The sequence below is a fragment of the Peromyscus eremicus genome, chromosome 10, assembly GCF_949786415.1.
Source record: "Peromyscus eremicus chromosome 10, PerEre_H2_v1, whole genome shotgun sequence".
In the NCBI taxonomy this organism is placed as follows: domain Eukaryota; kingdom Metazoa; phylum Chordata; class Mammalia; order Rodentia; family Cricetidae; genus Peromyscus; species Peromyscus eremicus.
Genome location: NC_081426.1, coordinates 57,332,405 through 57,354,348, shown reverse-complemented (window position 1 = coordinate 57,354,348; position 21,944 = coordinate 57,332,405). Strand labels below are relative to the sequence as shown.

General features: G+C 44.5%; 2 protein-coding genes across 2 annotated transcripts; both read left to right on the top strand.

Annotated features, from left to right (window-relative positions):
- The first annotated feature begins 5,662 nt into the window (after positions 1 to 5,662).
- Positions 5,663 to 8,113, top strand: Tlr1 (toll like receptor 1). Its single transcript, XM_059275068.1, has one exon. The coding sequence runs from the start codon at positions 5,722 to 5,724 to the stop codon at positions 8,104 to 8,106; it is 2,385 nt and encodes a 794-aa protein (XP_059131051.1). The 5' UTR covers positions 5,663 to 5,721; the 3' UTR covers positions 8,107 to 8,113.
- Positions 8,114 to 18,716: 10,603 nt separating this feature from the next.
- Positions 18,717 to 21,117, top strand: Tlr10 (toll like receptor 10). Its single transcript, XM_059274624.1, is given in 7 exon segments — positions 18,717 to 19,110; positions 19,113 to 19,307; positions 19,310 to 19,914; positions 19,916 to 20,277; positions 20,279 to 20,418; positions 20,421 to 20,741; positions 20,744 to 21,117. Coding segments are annotated over 7 exon segments (2,391 nt in total).
- The last annotated feature ends 827 nt before the right edge of the window (positions 21,118 to 21,944 follow it).

The window sequence follows — 21,944 nt, the reverse complement described above, 5'->3', positions numbered from 1 at the left end:
GCTGTGCCCGAGAGGCAGGTTGCTTTGGTAAGTAAAACAAATTACTTTACTCTTCTAGAAATAAGGACAGTGCTAGTTGCCGTGTGGAAATAGAAAGCGTCTCTACAATCCAGTCCTATGTGTTTCTCTCAGTAGGCTTGCTTCTGGTAATTACTTACTGGGACTGTGTGCTTTGAAACTAGTATTTGTCCAACCTAAATCAGAAAACTTTCATCTTGTGTGATGTGTTTTCAAGATGTCGTGTGTGTGTGTGTGTGTGTGTGTGTGTGTGTGTGTGTGTGTATGAGTCAGGAGTCCATGTGTTGGAACTTACTCCCTTCTGTGAGGCAGGAAGACAGAGGAAGCTCAATCAGACTATGGCATTTGCCCTTTGGGAGGAAACTAGGGTTGGATTTGATCAGATCATCAGAGTAGAGGTCCATGATTGAATACTGGTGGCTTCATAAAAGCAGGGGAGTGACCAGAGTACATACATCTGTCCCCATCTCTTGCCATGGGATGCCCGCCCCCAGCTGTGCTGGGATTCTGCTATCGAGGGAGGTCATTGCCAGATGTGACCCCTTGGACTGTGGACCAAAACTGTAAGTAAAATTAACTTCTTTTCTTTATCAAGTAGTCTGTCTCAAGCATTCCATTATACCAATGAAAATGGTCTGTGCGGTGTAATCCAGTTTCTCTGGGAGAAGAGCTGTGATACACAGCTCCTTTTTCATGGTGAGGGTTATTTTCATTTTTATTCTGGGTTAGTCTTACTAGATACTCTTGTCTGTTTTCTCAGACTGTGGAAACTGTCCTGGGGAGATAGAAGTCAAGCTGGAATTGTAGGTTTTGAAAATACTCTCCAAGCCACATTCAAGTTGCTCAGTGCAGAAGTTCACAGAGTCACATAGGAAGCCGAGCAGAAAAGCTCTTGGCCTCTGTCCGGTCCCTCCAGCGGTGGTTAATAGTTACTCTAGCTCAGAGAAAACTCTTCACACATGTTGGCAGAACTAAACTTAATGAGCCAAGTTTATTGTCCCATGTAAGACCAGCCAAACCCTGATTTGATGTCCCCAGAGTTTCGGAAGGCAAACACTTTACTTCCGTGTCATTTGATAGCATCTTAGCTTGTCTTGGATCATAAAAACGGACACAAATGTATCTGAAGACTTTTATGCTTTGAAAGTCTCCTTTCACTGTGCAATTAATGATTCATCCTTTTAGTTAATGGTGAAACAGTTTTGAGGGTCTAAGATAGATGGGGGGTTGGTGACTATCACGACCTTGTTCAACAATGTTTTGGCAGGGCATGGCACTACACACCTGTCATCCCAGCATTCTGGAGGCTGAGGCAGGAGGGTCACTGCAAGTTTGAGGCCATCCTGCTCTCCATAGCTACAAAGTGAATTCCAGGACAGCCAGGGTTACATATTGAGAGGTGTCTCAAAAACAAAAACAGTAACGAAAGAATTTGGTTTTGTTTGGACTGGACAAGAAAATCTAGACATTGATTTTTCAGTGACTTTAACAATTGTATTATCTATAATCTATAACTCCAAATAGCTAAAATTATCTAAATATCTAAAAGTATCTACAACAAATATCTAAAATTCATCTTTTTACACATGTAATACTTTGATTTCTTTAAAAAAAACATTTATTTCTTCATTTTGTGTGTGTGTGTGTGTGTGTGTGTGTGTGTGTGTGTGTGTGTGTGTGTGTTTGCCTGTGCACATGGGGGCATCAGAGGACAGTTTGTGGGAATTGATTCTCTCCGTCTACTATGTGGGTCCCGGGGATCAAACTCAAGTTGTCAGGGCTGCTGGCAAGTGTCCTTACCGGCCAAACCATCTCACCAGCCCTGGTATTTTGATGTCTTAATTACACAAATGAAAAGTGGTTTCATAAACTGAGCATCTCCAGTAGTAACTGAAGGTGCAGGGGCCAGCTGATTTAGGTTAGACTAGAGCTGGAACACACTTTTTCCACATCTCGGGACAGGCTGTTTCATTACCTACTTGGCCATAGGCAGATGCTAACCATTTGAGGTTGCTGCTCTTAAGAGAACAAAGACGCAGCCGGGCGGTGGTGGCGCACCCAGCACTCGGGAGGCAGAGCCAGGCGGATCTCTGTGAGTTCGAGGCCAGCCTGGGCTACAGAGCGAGTTCCAGGAAAGGCGCAAAGCTACACAGAGAAACCCTGTCTCAAGAAAACAAAAAACAAAAAACAAAACAAAACAAAAAAGAGAGCGAGAACAAAGACGCTTCATTCTGCCCGTGGTGATCTCTGTCTGCCTCAGACGCTCTCCACACCTTACGCCCGACAGTGCTGGCCACTGCTTCATTGAAATCGGGGCTTGAAGTTGGGGAAAGTCTCTGATTTAGATGCACGGGTGGAAATAAGTAGGGAAAACCAAGTGAGTCTTATACCCAGCTGTGTTTACTCTGACCTGATTAAAACACGCAGTTCTGCCCTGGGATACTGAGCCCTGGTCAGTATCCAAGAATTACCCAGGAGGTAATTGGGTATATTTTGATTCTCATTGTCTTTGTAAGATTGGGCTGCCATAACAAGAATGATGGTGGCTTATAAATGACAGGACCTTGGTGTTTTTCATGGTAGAAAGCTTGCTTAGCCGGCCTTGGGTTTGATTCCTGGGGCTACACGCAAACATACACACACATAAATAACAAAGTAAGAGAAATTTGTCCTCATAGTTCTGGAAGCCAGAAGTGCATGTTGAGAGTGCCCTATGCTTAGGGGGCTAGCAAAAGCCCTCGTGAACTGTGGATGGCCAACGTCTCATGTCTTCATGGAAGGACCAGAGAGCCCTATGAAGTCCTTTTTGTAAGCACTTCGATGCCATTCATGAGACTTCTGTCTTCACGATCTTAGGTTCATTACCTTCCCAAGGGTTCCAGGACCTAATCCCACCCACTTGAAGGTTAAAGTTCAAATGTAGCTTTCTGGGAGCCCATGCAGCACCATAACACCAACGTAAATACTGCTCGTTGTGTGAGGAGTTCTTTGGGAAGCTGGAGCAGGATAATTGGAACATTTCTAGGCCTTTCCCGGGGCAATCAATGCCGTGAAAAGGTAGCCTTGCTTTTCACATCCACTTTGATGCTGTCATCTTTCTTGCCCAGAGTCTTCATGAATGAAGCTGGTGAAGAAATCAGGATAGCCAGGGCATCCATGGACACCCTACAGAAAGATCAGCACCGTGAGAGCACTGGGAGCCAGTGAGGTCTGCATGTCTGGCCTGGAACTTTCATAACACAGGGTTCTCTCTCAGAATTGAATTCTTTCGATCTGTCTGTGCCTTTGGATGTATGGTGAGGGACATGTGGGCAGGGATCTGGCTCTGTGTTGGTATACTTGTTTTCTAATGCCATCCTAGGGCGTTTTAAATCAATTCTCCGAGACAACCGCAGAGCTGGGCAGCCTTTCCTTAAAAAACGCCTCTCACGTTCATCTCAACACAGCTCCCTCTATTCTCACACGTCACTGGAAAGGTGAGAACAGGAGGGTAGCTGAGGTAGTATGGGCTGATAATGAGAGTGATGGGCGCAACCCCAAACACAGCCTGGTACTTCAGAGGAGGAAACATTCCTTCAATGAATGAACAAAAAAGATTTTCTGAAACTTTCCCATCCTCAACCCCCTCCAGTATTGGCTGGATAAATAAATGGATGAATGAATGAGTGGATTATTCTTATGACTCAATTTCCTCGTGACTCTTAGGATTTATTGTGGTTTGAATGCAAAATGTCCCCCCTAGGCTCATGTATTTGAACACCTGGGCCCCAGTGGGTGCTGTTTGGGGAGGTTATGGAATCTTCAGGAGGTGGAGTCTTGTGGAGGAAGTGTCTGTCATTGGGGGTGGGTTTGGAGCTTAATAGCTTCACCTCACCCTCTTCCTCTCGCTCTGCCTCCTGGGCATGGATGAAAATGTGACCAGCCAGCCTTCCTGTCCCTGCAGCCTGCCTCCTCTGCCATAATGAGTCTGTCCCCCTGGAGCCATAAGCCAAACTAAATCCACTCTTCCTTAAGTTGCTCTTCTCGGGATGTTTTAATCACAGCAGCAAAAGTAACTAAGACGGCATCTAACCCTACTTCCTCGCCACGGCCAACAAGGCCTAGAGTGATCTCGGCTCTTCCGCCTTTTGCGTTTGCTTCACCCCAGGCTAATGCTGGCCTCCCTGCTCCTCAGACCAGCTCACCTCAGGTCCATCTCAGGACTTTATACTTGCCCTATATTTCACTGAAAAGTCTCTTCCCTTAGCTCTCGGACTTTCTTTCGGTTTCCATTCCAAGGTCGTCTCAAAAGGCTTTCTCCAGTGAATCAGCCAAAACTAGTTACTCAGCATTGCCTCAGACCTGAAGTTAACCTGATTCATTTTTTCTAGATTACACTTAACCACTGCATGAAATTAAACTAGTTATTTATTAGCAGGACTCTGTTTTGAGAGACAGGGTTCTTCTTCACTGTTCTGTGTCTAGGCCCTAAAGCACTGATATATATTGGCTGGTTACATAAATGGATGAATGAATGAATGAATGAATGACCTTTTACTGTGATATTTATCACCTTTTGAGTAAGATCAAAGTTAGAGCAAAACTTGTACAGGTAACAACAATAATGCCAGTGATGCACGGCAGCTCTGGCTCTGCCACCCAGGGGTCTCTTCAGAAACTCACGGGACACCTGAACTTTTCATGTCAAAGCATAAAAGTGAGTCTCAGCCTTGGTTCTAAATGAGTGAATGAGAGGGTCAGGGCCAGGAGAGTGTCTTAGTTGGCATTACTGTTACTGTGATGAAACACGACCAAAAGCAAGCTGTGGGGGAAAGGGCTTATTTGGTTTACACCTCTATATCCATAGTCCATCCCTGAAGGAAGTCAGGACAGGAACTCAAACGGGGCAGACACCTGGAGGCAGGAGCTGATGCAGAGGCCATGAAAGGGAGCTGCTTACTGGCTTGCTCATCATGGCCTCCTCAGCCTGCTTTCTTACAGAACCCAAGACCACCAGTCCAGGGACAGCACTACCCATCATGGGCTGGGCCCTCCCCGTCAATCACTAGTTAAGAAAATGCCCTACAGTGGGGTCTTATGGAGGCATTTTCTCAATTGAGACTCCCTCCTTTCAGATGTCAAGTTGACATTAAACTGTCTAGTATAAGGAGTTTCCATGAACCATCTGTGTTTCAATCCTATAGCTCTTGCCATAGATCATCAGGAATTTAGTGGCTTAAAACAACAGCAATTTATTCTGGAGGCTGTAAGTACAGACATCGGCAGGGCTGTGGTCTCTCGGGAGTCTCCTCCAACTCCTGCCATATGCAAAGTTGTTCGGGGCTAGCAAGATGACTAAGAGGGTAAAGGCACTTGCTGCCAAACCTGACAAGCTGAGTTCAATCTCCAGGGGGTCTCACAAGGTGGAAGGAGAAAACTGACTCCCACAAGTCGTCCTCCACACATGCACTGTGGCACATACACAGTACTTACCTATCTATCCACAGTCTATCTATCCACCGTCTACTGAATTTATCGCTCTTCCTGGTTTGGGGTTATATAACTCTAAAGAATGTAGCCTTCATTTTATGAATCTCTAAGAACAAAAATTGTTTAATGCCTAACTTAATGTAATCATTTAATGTGAATTTTTCCTAGGATCTGTACCTATGTTGAGATGCTCTGAAGAATAGCAGCCACCTCAGGAATGTCTATTGCCATACAATGACTAAAACAAATTCCATCATCTTCTATTTTATCATTGTCTTAGAATTGATACTTATCAAAATCCAACTATCTGATGGAAGTGAGCTCATCATTAGGAGACCAAGAGCAAACCTCACCCATGTGCCCAAAGACCTACCCTTGGCAACAACTACTTTAGATATATCACAAAACAATATATCTGTGCTTCAGGCTTCTGACATCGTCTTGCTGTCCAAGCTGAGGGTCTTGGCGATGCCCTACAACAGACTCCAGTGTCTTGATATGGGTGTTTTCAAATTCAACATGGAACTGGAATATTTGGATTTGTCCCACAATGAGCTAAGGGTGATTTCTTGCCACTCAACAGTCAACTTCAAGCACTTAGACCTCTCCTTCAATGCATTTGATGCCCTGCCCATATGCAAGGAGTTTGGCAACATGTCCCAACTAGAATTTCTGGGACTGAGTGGTACTAAGGTACAAAATTCAAGTGTGCAGCCAATCGCTCATTTGAATATGAGTAAGGTTTTGCTGGTTTTGGGAGATGCTTATGGGGAAAACGAAGACCCCGGGAGTCTTCAGCATGTCAGCACTAGGAGCCTGCATATCGTTTTCCCCATGAAAAGAGAATTCCGTTTTATTCTGGATGTATCCGTCAGCACTGTAATCAATTTGGAATTATCTGACATCAAGTGTGTACTTGAAGACGAGTGCTCTTATCTCTTAAGGGCTTTGTCAAAGCTTGAAAAGAATGAGAAGCTATCAAATCTTACCTTAAACAACGTTGAAACGACATGGAATTCCTTCATGGGCATCCTCCAGTCTGTATGGCATACACCCGTAAAGTATTTCTCAATTTCAAACATGAAACTACAAGGTGAACTTGAATCAAGAGATTTCGATTATTCCAACACTTCTCTGAAGGCTTTGTCAATATATCGAGTTGTCAGTAATGCGTTCAGTTTATCACAAAATTACCTATACAGTATCTTTTCCAACATGAACATCCAAAACTTCACAGTGTCTGGAACACGCATGCTCCACATGCTTTGCCCATCCCAAGTTAGCCCATTCCTGCATTTGGACTTTACAGATAACCTCTTAACAGACTCGGTTTTTGAAGATTGTAGAAACTTGATTGAATTGAAAACACTTAGTTTACAAAAGAACCAGTTAAAGAAACTTGAAAATATAATTCTTATGTCTACGGAGATGATATCTCTACAAAAGCTAGACATTAGCCAGAACTCTCTAAGCTACGGTGAGGGGGAAAGCCTGTGCTCCTGGACTGAGAGTTTGCTAGTTTTAAATTTGTCTTCAAATATGCTTACTGACTCTGTCTTCAGATGCTTGCCTCCCAAGGTCAAGGTCCTTGACCTTCACAACAACAGAATACTGAGCATCCCCAAAGATGTCACCCACTTGCAAGCTTTGCAGGAACTCAACGTTGCATCCAATTCTTTAACAGACCTTCCTGGATGTGGGGCCTTCAGCAGCCTCTCTGTGCTGGTCATTGAGCACAATTCAGTTTCCCACCCCTCAGCAGACTTCTTCCAGAGCTGTCAGAAGATTAAGTCCATAACAGCAGGGAACAACCCATTCCGATGTACATGTGAGCTGAGAGAATTTGTCAAAAACATAGGCCGAGTATCAGGAGAAGTGGTCGAGGGCTGGCCTGATTCTTACACATGCGACTCCCCAGAAAGCGCTAAGGGGACCCCATTGCAGGACTTCCACATGTCTGCCTTGTCCTGCAGTACTGTTCTGCTGATTGTCACCATCGGGGCCACTTTGCTGCTGTTGGCTGCCATTGTGGCTTTCCTCTGCCTCCGCTTTGATCTGCCCTGGTATCTGAGGATGGCGTTTCAGTGGACACAGGCCCGGCACAGGGCCAGGAACATCCCCGTAGAGGAACTCCAGAGGAATTTCCAGTTTCACGCTTTTGTCTCATACAGTGGGCATGATTCCACCTGGGTGAAGAATGAATTACTACCAAACCTAGAGAAAGACGACATACGGGTTTGCCTCCATGAGAGAAACTTTGTCCCTGGCAAGAGCATTGTGGAGAATATCATCCATTTCATCGAGAAGAGTTACAAGTCCATCTTCGTGTTGTCTCCCCACTTCATCCAGAGTGAGTGGTGCCATTATGAACTCTGCTTTGCCCACCACAATCTCTTCCATGAAGGGTCTGATAACTTAATCCTGATCTTACTGGAGCCCATTCCACAGTACTCCATCCCTAGCAACTACCACAAGCTTAAAACTCTCATGGCACGGAGGACTTATTTGGAATGGCCCACGGAGAAGAGCAAACATGGACTTTTTTGGGCAAACCTAAGAGCAGCCATTAATGTCAAGCTGGTTAACCAAGCAGAAACCACATGTCACATACAGAGATAAGAATTTTCTCCTTATCAGTGGTGCTGCCTTGGACAGTTCTGATGATGGTGCCCTTGGCTTCAGCATGAACCTAAAAATGATTTTGACATTATGATGGAGAAATTTCTGCTTTCAAGCTCCAGTTTACCACTAGTGTGTGGTAATAAGAATTAGTGGAGTGCTATAATTTTAGGTCTTGCTTTGGTCCAGTATTTCCTCACTATACTCCCTTTCCTCCCTTTGGCATGGTAATGTATATCCTGTGTCATTGTGTTGGAAATATGTGATCTGCTTTTGGGGGGATTACAGGTAAGAGATTGCCATGAGTCCCAGAAGAGACTTTGGGCTTTTAAACAGTGCCAATACTGTGATAGACTACGGGGACTTTTGAAATTAGATTGAATGCATTTTTACATTATGATATGGCTACAAGCCTAAGGGTTCAGGGAATGGAATGTGGTGATTTGAATAGTAATGGTCCCCATAGGCTCATATATTTGAATGCTTGGTTATTAAGGAATGGCATTACTTGATAGGGATTAGGAGATGTGTCCTTGTTGGGGTAGATATGGCCTTATTGAAAGTGTGTCCTTGTAGGTATGGTCTTGTTGAAAGAAGTGTGTCACTAGGGATGGGCTTTGGGGTTTCAAATGCTCAAGCCAGGCTTGGTGGCTGTCTCTGCTGCCTGTAGATAGGGATGCAAAACTCTTAGCTACTTCTTCAGCACCATATAACTGCCTGAATGCCGCCATGCTCCCAACCATGATAATGGACTGGATCTCTGACACTGTAATCAAGCCCCAATTAAATGCTTTCCTTTGTAAGAGTTTCTGTGGTCACGGGTGTCTCTTCACAGTGATAGAACAGTGATAAAGACACTAGCACAAGATGGCAGAAATCGGTGGTACCATTTGAGGGCAGCGTCCGTTGCTAACTTGAAGTGTGTTAAAATTTTGAGTAGACAGCTGTTTGAGAGTGTGGTGAATGTTTTCTCAAACACAACATATACATAGAAAAAAAATGAAACAAATAAAGTGAAAAACTAATAATATGGTACTAGATTGTCATAGGGTATGATGTTGCAATGAGTCATGTGTCAGGATTTAAATAGAACATAATGTAAACCCTGAATAATTTACCAAAAAAACAAATGTTGCTATGGGAAAAGTGAACCAGTGAGTTGTAAGAAATGCTCTTTTCTGGTAATATTTATATTTATTTGTGTATCTATGTGGATGGTGGGTGACACCCGCCACAGTGTGTGTGTGTGGATGTCACAGGATGACTTTGTGAGGCTGGCTGTCCCCTTCACTTTTGTCTGGGTTCTAGGAACTGAACTCAGGGACTGTACAGAAAGTGTTTTCGTCACCTGAGCCGTCTTACCAGGCTTTATTTTGTGTTTGAGACAAAGTCTTCTGTACTCCAGTCTGGCCTTGAACTCTTTATATCATTGAGGACAATGATCCTCTTGCCTCAACCTCCCCACCTCCAGGATTATAGAAGTGTGCCACTAAGCCTGAGTGTTTTCACTTTTCCGTGGCAGATGTAAATAACACAGATACAGCAGTGTGCTGATAAATGCCCAACAATGGACTTCAAGGGGGAGAGGGGGCTTTGAAAAATTAGTAACACTCTCTTCATTATTTTATTTAGGAATTTAATAACATAATGAATAAAATTCCAAGTTTCTGATGGGTGTTTGCCAGTTTTGTGACACACACACACACACACACACACACACACACACACACTCCCTTCATGGTCAATTTCAAGGTGTCAATCTGACATGACAGAAGGTGGAGTTGGAAAGAGGTGGGCATCAATGTCTTAATACAACGTTTTTACCATGCTGATACAGTGGACAGAAAGGCTCTCTAGGGCCAAACCACGGTGAGTGCACAGTACATGGTCAGGGACAACCACGGTGGGCACACAGTACATGGTCAGGGACAACCACGGTGGGCACACAGTAGAACGGTCAGGGACAACCACGGTGGGCACATAGTAGAACGGTCAGGGACAACCACGGTGGGCACACAGTAGAACGGTCAGGGACAACCACGGTGGGCACACAGTAGAACGGTCAGGGACAACCACGGTGGGCACACAGTACATGGTCAGGGACAACCATGGTGGACACACAGTAGAACAGTCAGGGACAACCACGGTGGGCACACAGTAGAACGGTCAGGGACAACCACGGTGGGCACACAGTAGAACGGTCAGGGACAACCATGGTGGGCACACAGTACATGGTCAGGGACAACCACGGTGGGCACACAGTAGAACGGTCAGGGACAACCATGGTGGGCACACAGTAGAACAGTCAGGCAGTGAAGAGCTTAGAGTACTTTTTTTTTTTTATTATTTTTAAGGCCATTTATTCAAATACCAAGTAGACACAACTCCATTTTTAGTGTTGGCTGCTTTTAACTGTCTCACAAAATCCTTGGAAGTTAAAAACTGGCTCTCCTAAGTGAATATAAACTGGATGTATTAGAAAAGATCTTAGTAAGCATGACTCATTGTGTAGTGGGGTTTTCCCCCCACACTCAATGTAAAACGATGTTAGGTGGCTTCCATGCACACTAGGGAATCTTGGGGGAAATCCTTGAGCTCAAGTGTCTGACAAGATGTTTATCACGTGCCTGACCTCTGCAATTCAGCCTCGGATCCACGGTAACTCCCAACTAAAGTCACAAAGATAGCTCTACTAGGTATTGGGTGTAGCTAAGTGGTATGGACTTGTCTATCACGCACATGACTTGGCTTCCATCCCTAGTGTCACCACAACCACAAACAAGAACAAACTTTTGGAGCTGGGAAGCAAGCCAGACATGGAGCACACCCCTGAAATTCCAGAACCCCGGAAACTGAAGCAGAGGATTGTAAATTTGAGAATACCCCTGGCTACATGCAAGACCCTGTGCCAAACAAAACAAAACAAAAACCCAAACAAAGAAAGAAGGGGGGCTGGAGAGATGACTCGGTGGGCAAAGTGCTCACTACATAGGCATGAGGACCTGAATTTGGGTCCTCAGCATCCACGTAAAAGCAGGGTGCATGGCTGCCCAGTGCTGGGTGTCCAGAGACGTCAAGTGGATCACCAGAGCTCGCTGGCCAGCCCATCTAGTAAATTTGTCAGTAGGAGGTTCAATGAGAAACTCTGCCTCAAAAAATAAGGTGGAGAGTGATTTAGAAAGACATCTGATATCGACCTTTGGCCTCCATGGACATTCACACGGATGTGCACGCCCACATACATACCACACCCACACACAAACTCTCCACAATGAAAACAAGCTGAAAAAGTACATATCTAGTGAGAAGTACAGACTTAGACTTTCCTTCCTTCCTCTCTTGCCTTTGTTAACCCCTTATTCACTCTCTGTGTGTAAAGATTATATACATATATATATATATATAAAAATATATATATATCATAATACATCTTTAAAGATGTATTTTGTCTCTAGTCCCTTTCCTCTGGTACCCTTTCCCTCCCCTTCCCTTCTTTCTCCTCCCCTCCCTTCCCCTTCAATCACCTCCCCGCTGCTTCATGGGTGCCACAAGGTGAGTAACTCTGCTTCATAATGATTTCCATGCCATGATGTTCTGCTTCACACAGACCCAAAGTGACAGGGTGATGGAACCATGCACTGAAACCTCTATAAGCCAGAATAAAGTTCTTCTACTATAAGTCAACTTTCTCTGGAGCTTGTCATAGTGACTGGATGCAGACTAACACTTGTTTTAAGGATTCCCTTCAACAGACAGTCTCTACCCACGTCTCACGTTCTTGTGACTGACTCCTGGGATTACTTTCTTCTTCTGATCATTTTGCTACCCCACCTAATTTGAGAGGCAGAGTAACTGGTCTGAAACTGGAAGTAAGGCACAGCCAAAGTGTTCCAAGATGCTGGGAAGCCAGCATGGCAGTTCTGTTAAAGAAATAAGGAAACGTGAAACACCTGATGGTCCAGCGACCCTACATGCAGGAATATACATGTTTGTACTCCCTTTTCATAGCATAATTTTTCACCAGAGTCCTAAGGCAACCCAAGTGTCTGATGATAAGCAACATGTGGCCAGTGCATTTAGTCATTTTATTCAGTCTTAAAAAGGAAGGGTATTCTGAGGCATGCTGGAACATGGGGGGGGGAGGGTGGATTGGAAAGGCGCTAAGTGAAACAAGCCTATAAGAAAAAAAGAACCAATATTGTATGAGTTCACTTACAGATGGTATTGAAAACCATTGTATTCTGAAAAATAGAGCAGCAGATCTCAGAGGACAAAAGGGGAGAAATAGGGAGATGGTGCTGATGGGCAGAGAGTGTCAGTTTGTGATGATGGATGATGAAAAGGTTCTGGAAATGATGGTGGAGACAAGTGCACAACCATGGGAATGTACTTAACACCCCAGAATTACAGTCTTTAAAAGGCAAGTTTAATGTGGATTTTGCCACAATTAAAAAAAAAAAAACAAGTGCTCTTCCGTGTTAGCTGACGTAACATGTAATGCCACCAGCACGCAGCAGAGGGGGAAACCTGAGGTTCAGAGGTCTGAACTTTACAGGAAACTCTGATTCCAACTGTTCCCATAGCCACTTCTGACCTTGTCCAAGAAATCATCCGAATACCTGCATCTCTACTGAGAAGAGGAGGCTGCAAGTTGGCCTAAGAATCGCCGAGACACAGAAAAAGAAATAAGGGCTGCAGGAATCTTTCCAAAGAGCTAGTACAGGTGAGAACACAGAGACTTAGGTTTTTTTTTTCAGTGTTTACTACTTTGCCTAAAGATGAATGGTTAGTGAGCATGGGGCTATTGATCTGAGGAACTATCTTGCAGGGGCCTGGGGGTTTGGATTTATTTTCTCTGCAGGCTGCACCTGGCCAGCTCTTCTGCCCTCTATGGATGGTCTTAGGGATTGTGGTGAGTTTCTCTCTGTTAACAACCTAAAGCTCATCACTGTTTGAAAGGTTGCATCTCGTTGTATGTCTAAGGAGTGGAACAGGTCAGATGGGTCTTCAACACTGCAGCTCTTGCTCCAAAGGATGCTCCAGAAATCCAAAGCGGCCAAAGATGGCTGAGGGGTTGCTATGGTGGCTGGGTCACATCAAGGAAACTGAGGCTACAAGAGCATTCTCATGGAGGACCTTGGCTGAGCTTGTAAATTAATAATTCTCAATACATTTACACACAGGCCAAGTGTCTCTGATATGTGACACATAGCAGCATCCCATCACAGCAGCGTACTGAAGCTGAGAAAGAAGTCCCCACAGCAGCTGGGCAGGTGAGTGGTACCCACTTCGGTCATCACAGCCTAAGCTGCAGCTTCGAGAGTTTGAAGATGCCTTTGGTTGAGATTTAGCTCCAACCCAGAAGGGACCAGACAGATCCGAATTCAAATCCCTATTCTACTACTTTCTAGGCTGCCCTGGGCAAGTTACTTAATCTCTGAGTTTTCGCTTCTAGATCTGAAAAACAGGAATAATAGTGGCTGCCATTTTGTCGGGTTATTGAAAAGATTGAAGAAGACATTGTATGGAAAACATACAGTTTCATGTCAGACAGATAGAAACACTAAAAAAACGGTTTCTCTTATTCTCATATTGCAACATCATTCAACCTTTGGTGGGTTTTAAGCCTTTCTCCATTTGCTAGAATCATTAAAGGGAAAATGACAGGGGATATATTCTCTGGCAAACCACCAACTGCCATTGTGCGGTATCTTTGGGTGGGACATTACATCATAATCTGTGGATGGAGGACTTTCTCTGCTTTTCAGCTGCTTTCCACATAATGACAATAGTGTTAATGCAGTGACAATATACACTGCTTACTTACTGGATGCGTCTTTCATGAAGCCCTGTGTTGGGGTGAGTGTCATAGCAGAGTGGTGTAGTGTGTGCTCAGGATGCCTGTGGCCCTGATTTAATCCTCCCTACAACAATAGCAATAATACAATGTTTATGTCTTACTCTTAAGATGTCTTAATGAGATGCCCCATATGAACTGCCTGAGAAACAGAAACTTGTTATCTTCTTAAATTAAGAGAAGTTCAGTGGGAGTTGCTTCCTCTCTCATTATAACTCCGCATCAGGTTGTGGCATCGGGCAGGAAGGAGGAAGCATCACTCAAGAGATGGAAACTCTGGCATCCCAGCCCAAGCGATGCCACATGAAGCAGCGGGGTGGGGGTCACTGTGGTTTTTCAAGGGCCCTGATCCTCAGATCTAAAAGCTTGAAGAGCTCAATGAGATGAAAACAGTGACATTACCTCTATCAACCCGGCGACCTTGCCAAGCCAAGATGGAGCCTGAGGGCTAGGAGGAAACCAGAGTACCAGCTCTGCCTTTGTGAAAAGTCTTGATATTCATTTAATGTAGGTTTCACATTCATTCTGATTTAAGCATTCTTCAGCTTGATGACTGAGTTCCCTCTCAAAGCCTTAAAAGTGGTACATCATTTGCCTTATCTTGCTCTCATCTATGATAACTGCTATTTATTGTGTGTGATGTGGTCAGGATACTGCTAAAGGACTTTATCTGTTATGCACCTTCATCCAAGCCTCATTGTATAGATGGAAAACCTTTCAAAAGTTAAATGATGGTCTAACAGTTGCACAGACCACGACTAGTTAAGTTTGGACTTGAGCGCAGATCCACAAGTGAACAGAACTTCAGAAGAGACACTGAATACATGGAAATTACTGTTTGCAACAGGTGCCATGGACGATCTCCTCTTTAATTTTATTTTCCATTTCTTTATTATGTATAAGTGTGTGCTACAGTGCACATGTGGAGGTCAGAGGGGGAGTTTATTGCTCCCTTCTGCTATGTTTTCAGATCCTAACTTAAGCTTCCCCTCTTTCCCCTCTTCCCATTCCCCCCACATTCCTTCTTCCCCCTCCCCCATCCCACCCACTCCTCCTCCACTGTTTCTCTTCAGATACAGGCGGGCATCCCGTGGATATCAGCCAGCCATGGTATATCAAGCTGCAGTGAGACCAGGCATGCCCTCCTCCACCAAGGTTGGATGAGATAATCTGGCAGGAGGAACGGGTCCCAAAAGTGGGCAACAGAGTCAGAGACATCCCTCGCTCTCTCTGCTAGGAGTCCTGCAGGAAGACCAAGTTACACAACTGTAACATAGGTGCAGAGGGCCTAGGTCAGTCCCATGCTGGCTCCCTGGCTGTCAGTTCAGTCTCTGTGAGCCCCTATGAGCCCAGGTTAGTTGGTTCTGTGGGTTTTCTTTTACTTAATAAGCCATCTTGCTAGCCTGAGAGATCTTCCGATTTAACATGTAATCTTAAGGAAATGGGGTGGTGGGGGGGGGATATGTGACTTCAGAGTTACACACTAGATGCCATGGGCACAGCCATTGAGCAGTAATTACCCTGTTAGGCGTGTTACAAACTGGCATTCTGGGAATATTTTGAACTAGATACAGAAAACTTACCCTTAAACATACAATGGTTTGAAAGTCTGTCAGGAACTAAATTCACTTGTTAAGATAATTAAAGTACATTTGCATATTAACAGCCCATAATATTTTAGTACATGTAGTCCTCTGGGGAATCACTAATATGTGAGCAAAGAAAAATAGCCCCGAAGGCCTCTTAGGTCATCAGCAGTCGATGGTTAAGAGACGGAGACTTCACCACCAGAATTAGTCGGCCCTCCAGGACCTTTGAGGAGTCTTCCCAGGAGCAAAAGCTTATAGAATATAAGAATGATATCATCAATATGGACAACTAATGCATTTTCTATAAAATGTAGGAATTATGCAAATAAAAGGCTCCCTGCACTTCACAGCTGTGTAGAAAATCCATGATTTTCTTCCTTCTGACCCTCTCCCCTCCGCTTCTCTTTTCATCTCCCTCTTTTCTGTGAAGCCGAGAAAACCCTTCACTAGGTGCTCAGTCCGCCAGCCCTGGGTTTTGATGACTTCCCCTCACCCTCTTTGGTTTTTTTGACACAGAGTTTTGTTCTGGTGGGAGCTCCACCTCAGCCCCTGGCACCAGGCATCCCTGTACCCAAAGAATCTGGAATGTTCTGGTAGAAGATCCACCTCAGCTCCCCTCCCCCATTTCTTTCCCCAAACACAGCTCCTCCCCCAGAGAGGCTCAAGACCACTCCCACAGGGTAGTTAAACTGCATCCCAGAAAACAACACGTGGTTTTCCAGTCTCTTGTCCCAGTCTCCTCTGTGGGAGGCTGGGAACGCTTTACCCATTAAACTGGGGCTTTTTCTAATTTGGTCTGATTTGGGTTGCTGCATCGGTGGAGAGGCTTATGGGGGTGAAAAAAAAAAAACCTCATCAGGTTTCTTTGTGTAGCCTTGACTGTCCTGGAACTCACTCTGTAGCCCAGGCTGGCCTCTGTCTCACAGAGATCCACCACCTGCCTCTGCCTCCTGAGTGCTGGGATTGAAGGCGTGCGCCACCATCACCTGGCTTGGATCTTGATTTCTCGATAGCAGACCGTGAGGAGGAATTGTTCGTTGGCTGTGGTGCCTGCTAAGTCTGAGGTGACTTGTACAGCAACATGGACTAAAAACAACAGAGGGATTTTATTTTTAAACCATTTTGGGGGTAGCCACATATATTTTAGAATTTCTCCACTGAAAGGAGAGGGGATTTGAAAAGGTCCCAGAGAAAGAGAAATCTGGAGGAATAGAGGAGCATTTAAAGTGCCTGATATTGGATCTTTGTTTTATTTCCCCGCTGTATCTAACAGCGTGTGGTACAGACACACCGTTACCTTCACAATTACCCTTCCCATGAGTCCTTATCAGCATCTCGTTACTCCCTGGATTGGAAGCTGTGCAGGAAAGGAAATTCTCAGGTCCCGTGCACTGCTGTCTCCCCAGTGCCTAGACAAATCCCTGGTGCGTGTCTTGAATGTGTGCTGATGTGTTAGATATGGTGAAAAGGCAGTTCTCTTGCCGCCTCTGTTCTGCGGCAGTCCAGCAACCCAAGTCTCATCTGACTCAAAATTATCGTGATTCTCAGTCCATGAGCGCCAGCATCTGCAAAAAACGGAGACAACAGTGCCAGAATAAGTAAACGAGATCACGTCTGTGGATGAACGAACTTGTCCGTTTCAGGAAGTGAGCGCGGTTAGTTCGATCGGGCACAATGGATAAGAAGAAGGGAAACTGCTTAGTTTGGCAATGATTCAGATCGCTTTTGCCTCCGACGTGAAAACACATGGAAGCAGAAAAGCAGGTGTTTTGGACCCTCCATATGTGTAGATGAGTGTCATTGAAAGTTGGATATTACTTCCAGGGACACTGCCCTCTGCACGGATTGATGAGGGGATGAAGAAGGGAATTGATACGCTGACACACGAAGAAACGTTGGCATCAGGTGGGCCATGCTCACTCTGGTGGAACAGCACCCAACGACCCAGGATCCCGTGTGTTCATTATGTGCGTTTATTTCGTGCAGAAGGAGAGGGAGGGGGATAGCTTGTCCCAGCAGGAGGTCTCCATGGGCATGCAGTCTCGGGCTGCAGTCATTTGGAAGGAGGAAGCTGCAGTCGCTACTTCCTGCACGCAGTGGTCAGTCACTCATAAACACTCATAGTTGGACCAGAGGAAGGCTTTGCCTTTGTCTCCGACACTCTCCTGGAGGAAGGCTTTGATAGGCTTTGGAGCTGAGGCCTTAGTGTTCTTGACATGACTGTGCCCACGACAACAACAGACTCACTCTGGACTCCATCCACTTTTTACACATTTTCTCAGGACTTCCTCAGCTCCCTTGCACAGGAACGCTCATATATTTTTGGTTGTGAACCTAGCCTTTAACGGCTGAGCCATCTCTCCAGCCCATACAGGAACTCTCTACCCACAAAAGGGACTGAATAGTCACTCTGTGACGATAATTCAGGGTAGGCAATATTGGATGACTACATATTACTACCAATATTTGTAAAGATTTATTTGTTTTATGTGTGTATGTATGTCCCTGAGTGTAAGCATGTGCACTGTGTGTGTGCAGGTGCCCTTGGAGGTCAGATGAGGGCATTAGATCCCCTGGAGCTAGTGTGACAGGGAGTTGTGAGTCACCTGATGTAGGTGCTGGGAGTCAAACCTAGGTCCTCTGCAAGAGCTACAAGTGCTCTTGGCCACTGGGCCATCTCTTCAGCCTTTCCAAGCTTCTAAAAACTGTCTCAAATGGGACAGGGGTGGTTTGGGGAGTGGGTGTGTGTGTGGGGGTGTGGGGGTGGAGTCTGGCCTGCCAAGGCAGTTCCTAAAGTGAGCAGAGAAGAGGTGCATCTCCCACCCCTGTGTTCTCTTTGCAAATCGGGCCCCACTTCAGTGTCAGGGCCAGGACACATGCAGTAACTGGCTTCGTAATCTGTCAACCAAAGCTCTGAGATGAAGCAAAAGATTCAGTGTGTGCATGGATAACTGTTGTCAGATATTGGGATTTAAAAAATTAAAGCCCTCCAGTATTTAAACTAATTAAAAACTCACCCTTCCATGCAGGGTTTTTGTTTGTTTGTTTGTTTTTGTTTGTTTGTTTGTTTTTGTTTGTTTGTTTTTGTTTGTTTGTTTTTAGGGATTTAAACTCACATTCATCCTTCATATGAGAAAACAAGTGATAGACTCCTTGGAAATACAATGAGACTCAGCAGCATCTATATACTTTATAACATCATTATGTCAACAGAAGCCTGGGCCCCAAGGCTGCCAGAAGACAGGGAATTGATTTCCAACTGCTCCAACATGGCTTTAAGGAAGATTCCCCTAGACTTTACTGCAGCCACAACCATACTGGATTTATCCTATAACCTCCTCTTTCAACTCCAGAGTTCCAATTTCTACTCTTTCTCCGAACTGCGTTTTCTGATCCTATGCCATAACAGCATCCAACAGCTGGATACCAAGGTCTTTGACCTGAACAGGAAGTTAAGCTATTTAGACTTGTCTTACAATAGACTGAAGGTCATAATTTGGTCTTCCCTGGCAGGTCTCAGACATCTAGATCTTTCTTTTAATGACTTTGACAGGCTGCCACCTGTGAAGAGATTGGCAACATGCCACACCTGGAAACTCTAGGCTTGAGTGGAGCAAAAATACAAAAGTCTGATCTCCAGAAAATTGCTCATTTGGATCTCGGTGTTGTCCTGTTAGGACCGAGGACTCTTTCTCATTATGAAGAAGGCAGCCTGCCCATCCTAAACACAGCAGCCCTTCACATCATCTCACCAATGAACACAGCTTCTGGGTGCTTTTGTGTGATGGAATGAAAACTTCAAAAATAGTAGAAATGACAAATATGGATGGCAAGAGTCGGTTTGTCAGTTATGAGACTCCATGGAATCTTATTATGGAGAATACCAAGGCGTCGATGCTGACATTTCACAACGTTGACTTGCTCTGGGACAACCTTCTCCACATCTTCCAGTTCGTGGGGCAGACATCAGTGGATCACTTCCAGACTCAGGCCATGACTCTTGGAGGGATGGCTAATCTAGACCACAATTCGTTTGACTCCTCAAATCCTGTAATGAAAGCTATAACATTGGAGAACATACATTTCAGAATCTTTTCTGTTCCCCAGGACAGAATCTACCTGCTTTTCACCCAAATGGATACAGAAAACCTGACCATAGCAGATGCACAAATGCCACATCTGATTCTCCCTAATCACCCCCAAAGTTTCCAACATTTAAATTTTGCCAATAACATCTTAACAGATGACCTGTTTAAGAACCCTATTCGGCTGCCTTATTTGAAAACTCTTGTTTTGAAGGACAACAAATTGGAGACTCTGTCTTTGGTGAGTCTCTTTGCCCACAGCACACCCTTGCTTCACTTTGGATCTAAGCCAGAATCTACTGCAACACGAAAATGAGGAGAATTGCCTGTGGCCAGACACCTTGACCCTCTTGAACTTGTCATCCAGTGAATTTGATGATTCTGTTTCCAGGTGTTTGCCCAGAAGTGTTCAAACACTTGATCTGAACCCTAACAGAATACAGGCTGTCCCTAAAGAGACGATCCACCTGAGGTCTTTACGAGAGCTTAGTATTGCATTTAATTTTCTCACTGACCTCCCTGGGTGCAATCATTTCACAAGACTCTCTATTCTGAATATTGAAATGAATCTAATTCTCAGCCTATCTCTGGATTTTTTCCAGAGCTGCCAAGAAGTAAAGACTCTAAATGCAGGAGGAAATCAAACTAAGAGACTTCATTCTGCTCAAAAAGCATTCGGAGGGCCTGATGTTTGGATGGCCAGATTCATACACCTGTGAATACCCTTTGAGTCTAAAGAGGACTCTATTAAAAGATGTTTATTTTCCTGAATTATCTTGCAACACACTTTGTTGATTGTCACCATTGTGCTGGTCGTGCTGGTTCTGGGGACAGCTGTAGTGTTCTGCTGGCTCAGCTTTGACCTGCCCTGGCACCTCAGGATGCTGGGCCAGTGGATACGGACACAGCATGGGGTTAGGAAGACAATGCAAGACGAACCGAAGAGAAGTGTGCGCTTCCACGTGTTTGTCTCACACTCTGCACATGATTCAGGCTGGGTGAAGAATGAACTGATCCCCCATCTAGAGACAGAAGATGTCTTGATTTGTCTCCCTGAGAAGAACTTCGACCCTGACAGGAGCATCGCTGAAAATATTACAGGGTGCCTGAGAGAAGCTCTAAGTCCATCTTTGTGCTGTCTCCCAACTTTGTCCAGAGTGAGCAGTGTCATTATGAATTCTGTCTTGCCCATCATAATCCCTCCCATGACAGTTACATCATCCCCATCTTACTGGAGCCCATCCCCTCTTACTGCATTCCTCCCAGGTTTCCTAAGCTGAAAGCTCTTTTGGAAAAGCAAGTATACTTAGAATGACCCAGGGACAGGCGCAAATGTCGGCTTTTCTGGGCAAACCTTCGAGCTGCTATTAATGCTCATTTATCAGACACCAGAGAAAGGTGTGAACTACAGACGTTCACAGAGCCAGATGATGAGTACCACGGTTCTACCATCTCTCTGGTGAGAAAAGAATGCTTCTAAAACCTACCACACCCAGGGAGATTGGGGACCACAATCACTGCTGGGAGATAAATGTATATAATCTTTAAGATGATAATTTTGTAATATCTATTAAAATAAAATGGTTATTTCTTTTGTTCTTTTAAAGGTTTCTTAGACTATTGCTGCCTGGGGGGGGGCAGCCTCCAGCAGCACAGGGCTCAAAGGGAAATCCACAGAGTCGGTGAGTACTAGACTTTTCTATCTGAGGGGTTTAGGGGAAAAGACACTCACACTCTCTCTTGATGATTTCCTTCTTTATTTTCTATTCTTCTGTGTTCTCTGTACTGTGTATTTTTTTTCTGCAGGTTATATACCCCAACAAAATCTTTTAGGCAATATAAAAATTACAATGTGGTTACATTCTATTTTTCAAGTGAGAGATTACAGGTGAAAACATGTTTTTCATGATTAAAAACAATGTCATCCCAATAACCCACATACATTTACATCTAAGTAACTTGTTACAGATTAACAGAGCAAGCAGAGAGAATTTTTTCTTTCTCAGCCATCTCTTTTGTTGGCAGACTGCATATTGTGGTTACAAAGAAAATCAATCATTTTATTATTTATCTTGAAAAGTAATCTTATAAGGAATCTTAAAGGAATCACAAACCTAAACTTTTATAGCTAAAAAACAATCAGTCAGCTGATTGTTTACATCTTTAGGGTGCATACCCATTCATCAATAGTTTCTTATATCAGAGATTGAGGAAAGAAATGTGTATAAGGCATTAATCATCACCTTTGATCATCAACTGACCCTAGCAAGGAAAGTATGTCAGCCAGTAACAGTTGGGCTGCTTTGT

Excerpts from the sequence above, each read along its gene's own strand:
- Tlr1 (XM_059275068.1), top strand. The coding sequence starts at position 5,722 with ATGACTAAAACAAATTCCATCATCTTCTATTTTATCATTGTCTTAGAA.